The following is a 10,000-nucleotide window of genomic DNA, read 5'->3' on the forward strand; positions in this document are numbered from 1 at the left end:
AAAGAGACTACAGAAGTTTTGGAGTAGAAAGTAACGGAAGCAGACTTGACTACAATACACAGCGAGCGAAATCATTTGGCAACCTCAACTTTTAAAAATATTCATGTCAAGCAATTTCGTTTGTCGTTTTAATTTAAGGGATCCAGGGCCAACTAGTATTAATAAATTATTTGCCGTGAGTAAATGAAGGGAGCTCGAAGATCCTTACAAAGCCTTATAGCTGCTTCTGCTGTCATTTCTGTGGCAAACTAACTTATACTTGGCCCAAACGTTATCTTATTGGATATTTTCACGGCGCCGTCACGACAGAGCTTCACGGATTTAAGTTAAACTAGATGCCCCAAGGAGCGTACACTGGGTTACCTGTTGTACGCGATCCACAAAAACAGAACAGAAAGCACTGAATTGGGTGGTGTTGAAATGCAGCGTTCCAGTTAATTTTTTCAACTGGGGGGTCATTAAGACCATCTGAGGGGTCACCCAGACGTCGTTCCAGCAGAGGCCCTTTGGCTCACACGTTCACACGTTTAATTATTTTGTAGTGTCCTGTCCCATTTTGAAGTCTTTTAGTTTTTTAAGCTTTGCTAATTAATTCAGTTTAAAGATAACAAAATACGCTCTAGAGTAAAATTCACTGGTTTCTACTAACTGCAAATTGCTCTGACGGATGTTTTCATGCATGTCTTGCAGTTACACTAAGCAAACGTTTATTGCACACACTAAGGAAGGACTGAAGATGTTGTTTCCGCTTCAGAATTCCTCTTCTTTTTAGTCTAATCTGATGCCAGGTCAAAAAATTTTTTGGCTTTACGTTTGCACCAAAAAGTACCGTAAAAGCCGGGAGTTAACAGTAAAAGACAAGCCAAAAGACAGATGAAGAAAAAAACAACATAGTTTTTATATATAACTCTGAATCGAATTCTCATGGAAATATTAATGACAATCGATAGGAAAAACACGAAAATTTCTGCAGTCTCTGACTTTTATGAATCAAGGGAAAGGTCATGATATTCTGTCAAAAGGAAGAAATTGATCACGTGCTAGGCAACCATAAAGGTGCATGTGATCACCTTGTGTCAACTGATGCCTGGTTTCCATATGATCTGCAACGGTCTGCCACGATCGGAAGCTGTTGTCTGCGTCGCCTTATCGCAGACGATCGTAAAACACAGGAGGCAAATTTAATCCATTTAAATCTGAAGCGATCGCAGACAAGCGCACCACTAATCCACTGCTGAGCAAGGAGAAAAAGGAGTGCACTTACTTCAAGTCTGATTGGACGTGTTTCAAGGCGAAAAACAGCGTATTGCCGATAGAACACGTATCATCATGGCTCGGACACACGTTTCCATTAACAATTGTCTTAGTCGGAAGCGTCGTAGTGGTCGGGAAAGTAGAACCAGATTCAACTTTCCGCTCATCCAGACCTTGTGCCGCAGATGCCGAGGACATATCCGCGATCCAAACCGATCGCGGAGCGTTGCAGATCATATGGAAACCAGGCTTGAATGAACTACGGGAAAGAACTTGTAATCGTTCGTCGTTTTCAGAGTAAAACAACGTATCTTTTAGCCAAGAAACTTCCGTCTTTGGTTTTTAAATTTGTTGTAATCTTTAACTGAATATTTACATTTCATCTGTCGAGTTTCTGAGAAACGTATCTATTTTGACTTCCTGGTGAACTATTTACACAATCATGAGGTTGAACGGCCATGCAATTGGAAGTCTAGACATTTATGACATTCAAAAACAGACTTGCGAATTATCGCAATCACAATGCTGACAAGCACAAAAGCAAAAGAAATGGTTAATAAATATGAAGTTTTTTTACTATCTCAATGTTTTCGTCGTGATAAAGGAACTATGTCACGCAAATGATGTAATTTCAGGACACTCAAAATTCGCAAAAAGCATGAGTAATGTAAACAATCTTCGCATTGGTATCGTAGCAATAAATTGGATTACCCAGCAAGTTAAAGAAATATTGTTTACTTGTCAAATAAACTTCATTATACACTGTAATGACAAAACAGATATTTTTCTGAGGTTTAAAACTTGGCTATCCATTAGGCCCTGTTTACAAAGAGGGAGGGTAACTTTAGCACTCAGATAGGGTTACCCTAGCGCCAGGGTAACCCTAACTGCCTTGTAAACACGTCGATGAAAAAAAAAAGAGGAAATGTGTGAGTGCTAGGGTAACCCTAGCACTAGGGTTACCCTTCCACCTTGTAAACAGAGAGAAAAAACTCCTGTCTCCTCGCGTATCACATTTCAACGCACGTAAGCAAATTTTGGTAAGCTCGAATATTACACAACAAGATGAATTCATAAAGGCTACCTTTTCCAGCGAAACATGTATTGAAACAAACAACATATTTGCTATTAGAGCGAAGAAACCCTTTCTATTTCATTGCGTGCGTGATGACATGCAAGAAACCCAATCGTGTCAAATTACCATACGCAAATGAAATAAATTTCAGGATCAAACCCTTTCCTGAAGAACCTTTTCCTTGAATAATGACGCACAAAATAGACGACAAGCTTTCTTTCAAATAATTCTTGGCTGTCACCTTTCCAATTATTTTTTTACCTGAAGACTGTGCAGAGTTAAGTACAAATAAATACAAATAGACAGACAACAGAGATCACAGATCCACTGTCTTTGTTAAACCCATAAGTTACCAGAGAATTTTTTCATTTGGTTTCAGTGTTGTACTTAACATCACAGTTGGTAAAACATTAGAAATATAGCTCACTTTGATTACTGCTCGACGGGCGAAAGATTGTTGTCGAAGTCCATTACTCGTCGCTTTATTTATTTTTCACCGCCTTTCTTGTTTATCCAATTGACCATTCTTCAGCTCCATAAGGGTACATTTTATTTAAAGATCCACCAAAACGCCATTTGCGTTCCAATGGCTTCGACGCCATTGCAGGGTAATTAAATATTCCACTGTGTCCACCTGGGAAATCTACACATTTCCACTACCCCTGAAACCTATAAAAAATACGCCTAGATCTCTCTACCCACAAAGACACCAATTAGCAGTGGAGTGTCAGGAAAGACTTTGCCACCCATTTTCCGACTGGTTTGCCATTCTGGCAAACCGAATAAAACAACAACACAATGCCTCTATCTATTCTCCAAACTAAAAGCAATGCCACGCTCAATGCAAGAAATCGCAATGCAAGGGTAAGCCTTGCGCAAGAACTTGTGATTGGCTAGCTCGCGTACCTGTTAAGCCTAGTTTTCATAAGTCGGCAAAATCCCAGACCATCGGGGATTTCGCAGTTTCCGGACCGTCCCAGATTTTGCCGACATATCGCAAAATCGCCAGATGCTTGTCCTAGATTCTCCCGATAGTGACTTTGGCGGAAAATGGAAAGTGCGCCAAAAATTGAAACATGTTATTTAGAGGATTGGTAACGAGCTAAAATCCATCGCCGACGTCCCTGAAAGTACAAATTTGAGTTTTCATATGTGGGGAATGATCGCCGACGAACGCAAAAATCTGGGACACGTCGGGAAAATAGAATCGCTTTCTATCTTCCCGATTCGAGTTCGTCCCCGACCATCCCAGATTATCGGGGATGTCTACGATTTATGATTTTCATTAGTCGGCAAACTCTGGGATGGTCGGGAAACTGCGAAATCCCCGATCGTCTCGGATTTTCCCGACAGATGAAAACTAGGCCCTGTTTCATATTTACCTCGCCGGAAACGTGCCGGAAACGCGCAGTTTGTTGCGCGAGAATCGACGAAAAAAATGTCTCTCAGTTTAGCCTCAGGAACAATTTACTGAAGTATATCTTTCGAAATTTGAGCATGACCAAAACTATTGTGGTTTCAAACCCCACATATCTCATTTAGGCCACGCTAAAAACGCTGGACTTGAATTTTTGACGGTCCATTCAAGAGAAATGCAGTTTTTGCACAGTACTGACGGAAACGGTTTCGCAATTTAAACTTCCCTGCGGAGACAAGATTGCGTAGGAAGCACTGTTGTTCTTCCTCTCTGCAGTCAATAAAATGTTTCAGAACAACTGACATGAGTTAACGGTAACCGCGGATGCAAGCCGATATCTTTTGAGTCGATGGTTGCAGGCAGCCATTAATGTTTTGGTTAAATTTGTGTTTTACTACGAAAAACAGCGTGTTGTAAACCAAACTTATGTGATTACAGTGTAATGGCCACGGCCAACGTTTGCGAAAACGTAATCCTTCCTTGTGTTGTAAAACAAGTCGAGTGTGACCATTTAATAATTGAGCGATTTTGACGTTCATCCAGTCACGTACGATGCACATGCATCGTACGCTCAAGCATCTGCAATTCTTCAATCCTTTTTTACCGAAATTGTTATGGCAGTTTTAACACTTCGTGTCTTTTGAAATCAATATTTTACTGGTTCTTTGAATAACTCAGGTGCTGGGAAAACTACCAGAGCGTATAAACATTCTAATGATATTTTGTTGACCTTCATTTGTCATGCTAATTGTTCTGTATTTTCTTTCGTTGACGAAATAGCTATCGTACAGTTCACCAAATCTTTGCGTTGAAGTATGGATGATGAGAATGACAATTCCCTCACTTCAGGTAAGTTTGTAATCGAATTGGGTGGGAGATGGTCGACAGCTTGTCTCAAATATGACTCAAGCGAATTATAATCATGCATTGAACGAGACTTCGACTCGATTGATGAATTCTTCTCAAGCAAAGCAATGGTACTCCCGTTGGTCAACCGGAGGACATTGAAAGATTTCCCCTGATTTAAATATTCAGCTCCTTGTGTGTGTGTATCAAAGGAAATGTGTGTTGTCAACGTAAATGGACGAATTAAATGATATTAGAATTTATGAAACTAGAGTGGACATGAAAATATTTCGCTTGAACTGGGGATAAATACATGTACAACATTACTAAAACTCGCAGTACGTCCCAAGCTTGCTAGACAACTCGTTTGGTAGACGTCGGAATCGCACGCTCGTGGATTCGAATTCCGTTCAACCAGGATTTTTCATGCTTCTTTCGCAGCTGCGATGTGCTTTCTACCTTTAATTTCATGTAAACCGGATGAAAGATACAGTTACAAGTACCGTATTGAATTTACTCTTGGCTTGTAAACTTCATCTCGTTATTTTTTTCATCTAGCGTTTATTGTATATCTATAAGATTTTTTCTTTTAACAACTCGCTGTTTAAAACAGCGAGTTGTTTTGTAGGTCTCTCATTAAGGGACACTTCAATAGTTCTTGAACTACTTTAAGAACTTCACTGATTGACACATTTTTTATTTGCTAGCGAAACTACATATTCTAATTATCTGACGTGGAAGGATACTTGATTTTTTCTTCGGGAAGTCGATGGTACCTCTTAAGTTTTTACCTTCGAAGACGATATCAATGTTGATACTTGTTACCTAAAAAAAGAAGATGAGAGAGTTTAACATTACTTGTCACGTTAACTCGATTTTCTTCTCCTGGAGATCTGAATCCGGTTGCAACATTATCAGCGATATTGGGCTTATTTTAAGATGTAACGAGATTTCAGCCCTTTTAACACAATTGCTGAACGGGCTGCTTCAAAAAGTTTCCTTCCGAAGGTAGCTAATTTTGTCACGCAACTCGTGACAAAGTTCGCGTGACAAAATATAATTCGCGTGGCTCGTGAAATACAAGGTTTCTAGGCAAGTTAATTTTAACTTTCTAGCTATATATTTACATAGTTTTTAGTTTTTATTTATCTAGTTTTTATTGTAGGTTTTTAGCTCATTTTGCCTTATTATATTTCTTAGTTTTTAATCATTGTAATGCGCAGGTGATCATTTATATTCATGTAACCTGCGCAATATAAATTATTATTATTGTTATTGTTATAATTATTATTATTATTATTATTATTATAATTATTATTATTATTATTATTATTATTATAATTATTATTATTATTATTATTATTATTATTATTACGGACTTGGATACATAAAGATCTGGGAATCGTAGATTAAGTCAAAGTGCGCATTGTTTTGCCTGGAAAATAATAAATTTCGCGTAGATTTCACGAAATTGTTTAATGGCCGTTGGAATTTTTTAACTTGAACGAAATAAGTTTAATAATTAACAATTCACGCCAGGATAAATGTAGCTCTCAGTTAGTAAGCACGCTACGATTTGTCAATATTTCACAATTTGCGACGTACAGTATTTTACAATTTGTTGCTCTAGAAAGGATACCCTGGAAGTAGAGTCTCTTTCGATCTTCCTAGATAAGTCGGGAAGCGGAAAGAAGACTCTGCCAGCCGCCTCGATATTTCGTATTGAGCTTGCGTTAAAAATTCAAACGTATTCGGGAGTCAGTCACGCGTGACTAGTAACCGCAAAACCACACAAGCAAAACAAACAGATATTTTCGAGCAGCTCTGCCAAACACACGACAACCAAGAAATCACTTCCTTGGAAACTCAAGCTAGTTCAAGTTTTTACATTGCCATTTCAATTTTTATTTAAAAAAATTAATAGGTTTCTCAATTCTGGCAAAATACATAAACATTCGGAGGAAATACTCATGGGAAATTAGACAGTTAAAATTTGCCACACTGTTGTAAATGAAAAAAATTATTGATGATTCGTGGCGATTGATCATGTGCACAAAGTGAAAAAACAGGTTTGACAAGTCGAAACTGGACTTGCTCATCCATTTCTTTGGCGGCTGACAGAGTCTTCTTTTCTCTTCCCGACCTATCTAGGAAGATCGAAAGAGACTCTGGTCGCAGGGTATGGACCTTATTCATAAATGGCGGTCAATTTATAATTCTTTTGTCGAAGTGCAAATTAGCCTACCAAGCCTCGATACCCTACAGTGAATTGAAAAGAATTCTTGCTCTAAAATGAGGCTTGGTAGGCTAATTTGCACATGGACAAAAGAATTATAAATGTGACCGCCATTTATGAATAAGGTCTATAGAAAGAGTCGAAATATTTTACTAACTTTGTTTCATTGATAAGAAGATGTATAAATCTGAAATTTCGTGTAAATGCAAGAATCCGTTATCAAGAAGAAAAAAAAAAGAAAACAGAAGGAATTTCGCATTGCATTGATGTGTTTAATCCCAGTTGTAGAATCCATTTCCGGAGAAACGTTTTGGACCAACCAATAATAGACCAGTTCACACCCTTTAGTGCATCATGGGTAATCAGGACAACACGGCGGGAAATTTAAAGTATGGAAATTCAAAGCAAAATATACTGTACACGACCCTACTTTTGGAGACTTTCGCCTTCATAAAACAAACAAATAAGTTGAAGTTCACAACTGAGATGAAATGAAGTACTACTTGGTATCTATTCTTTGGAATTCCCATAAATATTGCTTTTTTGTCTCCATACATTCTCTGTAATTTTGTGCCTTTGGAATTACAGGAAATGTATGGCAGAAACCTTGTTTAATAAAAATAATTTCTACAATAGCCATTCTCTCCAACTTTATTCTGCCGCACCTTTGAGCGCCCTTTTTTTGTTTTGGAAGATAAAAAAAACTCAAAATTGCATATCATGAACTCTTTTCATCGCTTTGAACTTCCACACAAACTTTTAAATTTCGCTCCATCTTGCACTCAAGAGCGTGAACTCGTGTATTTGATCAAATATCTCGATGCTTTGATTATAAAAAGAAAGATTACTGAACAAATCTTTCAAAACAATCTTTGCAGGTGTACTGTATGTTTTCTTAGTTTCTCCTATTTTTTCATTCCGGCGATAATTGGCCATCATTCAGTGTTCCTCAAAGGACTTTTGCCGAATGGCAAAATACCAGGGAGAAATCGTTTGTTGTCCGCTCTTACGTAATATGACATCGTAGTCCCTACACTAATCTGTATTACCAGATAAATTTCCCAAGTGTCAAAACTAATTGCGAATGAACGGAATAGCGGAGTACGCTGTATTGATTACGTTTCATCACCAAACACCCGTCTGTATCTTCGAACTAATGCCGCAAAAGCTCGCAATTATAAGTGTTCCAAGGGGAAAAATTATGATGGTGTTTCCTGATGAATTATTAGTTTGATGGTGGCTGAAATTAGAGCTAAGCCCTCTGTTCTTAATATTTTCAAGCACCACACGTTATTTACAACACTTAACGGTGCTTACGGTATTGACATTACTTACACATTTACTGCAATACCAATAGGGAACAGAGAGCGGTTTTCAATTGAGTGTCGAAAGTAATTAGCGAATTGCTTTGGTTTTGCATTAGAGCGAGTTTCAATCGAGTGCCGTAAAACCAAAACCAAAGTAATTACTTTGGCCAATCAAAAAGGAGGGAGACAATCCAGTAAACCAATCAAAACTCGAAGTAATTACACGTAGCCGACACAAAGCGCGGGAAAATGTGCACGCGCGAGCCACGATTGGTTTTGTTTTCACTCCTGATTGGTTGAAAAAGTGGCGCAAGAACTTTCAACCAATCACCGAGTGAAGTAATGCAAAACCAAAGCAATTCCCCAATTACTTTCGACACTCAATTGAAAAGCGCTCTACTTCACTCAATGATTGGTTCAAAGTTCGCGCGCCATTTTTTCAACCAATCAGAAGTGAAACCAAAACGAATCGTGGCTCGCGCGTGCACGTTTTCCCGCGCTACGTATTTCATGATTATTCCATCTTGTTTATATTACTCAATATGAGCAAAGTGTCCTAAAACTAGATTGGTACGGAGGGATTTGAAGTAAAGAGTGAGACTGAAGGATTCACCGTAGTTTGTCCACTTTGTCGTCAAAACCTTAAATTTGGTCGTTTTACGCAGTAGTTTTTACGAGGTGCGGGAAAGAATTGTTCAAAAATGCGTGCTGCACGTGCACCACGATCATCTTGGTTCTTTTAACCAATAATATTACTGCTTTTTGGCATTGTCGTTGCCGTAAGCGTCGTCGTTTCTTAAGCAACGGCAAAGGCAACGAGAACGTCACAAATTTGCATATTTAGTGGGCAACAACACTAGCTTCGAGCGCCTTTCACGTGTGTTTTTCATTTTTGTCCATTTCTTTGCCGTCGTCTGCAAAACAGCAACGTGACACTGCCAAGTTTGAAGTTTTATGAAGAGCTTCAGCACTTGAGGATAAATTTTCATTTCTCCCCTTAATTAAGCGCCGCCCCGACCAGTGTCTTACCAGTGTCATTTTTAGGGAGCTTAAGCACGCGCGTTTTTGAGACGCGGACGGCAACCGGAAGTGAGCCGTTATCCCTTTTAACTTGTCTTCATTCAACCACATTTATATTGCTAAGTATCTTTTCTCCATTAGAGATGATTAGTATAAAAATCTGGGAGACACCATTGTCCTGGAACTTGAAATGTTCTCTTCCGGTTGGCGTCCGCGTCTTAAAAACGCGCGTGCTTAAGCTCCCTATTGAGGAACTACCTCACCCTTGCCATATTAAAAAGGCTGAAATAGTCACCAAGTGATTACAATAACGCGAATTTATATTTTGAGTTGACGTTCTCGTTGCTGTCGCCGTTAGAGGCTTACCCATGAAACAATAGGGTCGTTTATACGAGAGAAAATAAGCCGCGGCTTACTCTTCTTACTCTACAGAAATCTTTTTTTGCCAAATATGTTCTATCTAACATACCTTTGTATGATTCGACTCACGACCATATTTGGTAAATCACGTAACCAAAACAGAAAATGCCTAAAACCTCAGCGAGTTAACTATGTTGTTCTCATTTTTTTAATGCAACAGTATGAGAACATTCTAACACAAAATCTGTAGCACGGATTTTAAAAGAAATTATTTCACAAAACATTATGACGTCATAAGGTCCTTCTTTGACACACTTTCCAAAATATCAATTCCATTTTTTGTCCAAATAGAAATTCCACGCTTCAGTTTACGAAAAGAGATGGGACGGCTCCCATCCGTTTAAAAAACCGCCTCTTCCTTTCGTTTCCTGGGGGTTTTTACCTGTTTTTCACTGAAACCATCACGGCAGAGGACTGGGACTAGT

At 38.6% G+C, this 10,000-nt stretch overlaps 1 protein-coding gene across 1 annotated transcript in view; it reads left to right on the forward strand.

Moving 5' to 3' along the window:
- The first annotated feature begins 4,234 nt into the window (after nt 1–4,234).
- LOC137974061 (1-phosphatidylinositol 4,5-bisphosphate phosphodiesterase delta-4-like) overlaps nt 4,235–10,000 on the forward strand; it is a 39,837-nt gene continuing 34,071 nt past the window's right edge. Inside the window, exons 1-2 of the mRNA XM_068820979.1 lie at nt 4,235–4,424; nt 4,527–4,595. Of these exons, the coding sequence (XP_068677080.1) occupies nt 4,562–4,595 (34 nt within the window). The 5' untranslated portion in view covers nt 4,235–4,424; nt 4,527–4,561. The remainder of the gene's footprint in view (nt 4,425–4,526; nt 4,596–10,000) is intronic.

This window comes from Montipora foliosa, chromosome 10 (assembly GCF_036669935.1).
Source record: "Montipora foliosa isolate CH-2021 chromosome 10, ASM3666993v2, whole genome shotgun sequence".
NCBI classification, from domain to species: Eukaryota; Metazoa; Cnidaria; class Anthozoa; order Scleractinia; family Acroporidae; genus Montipora; species Montipora foliosa.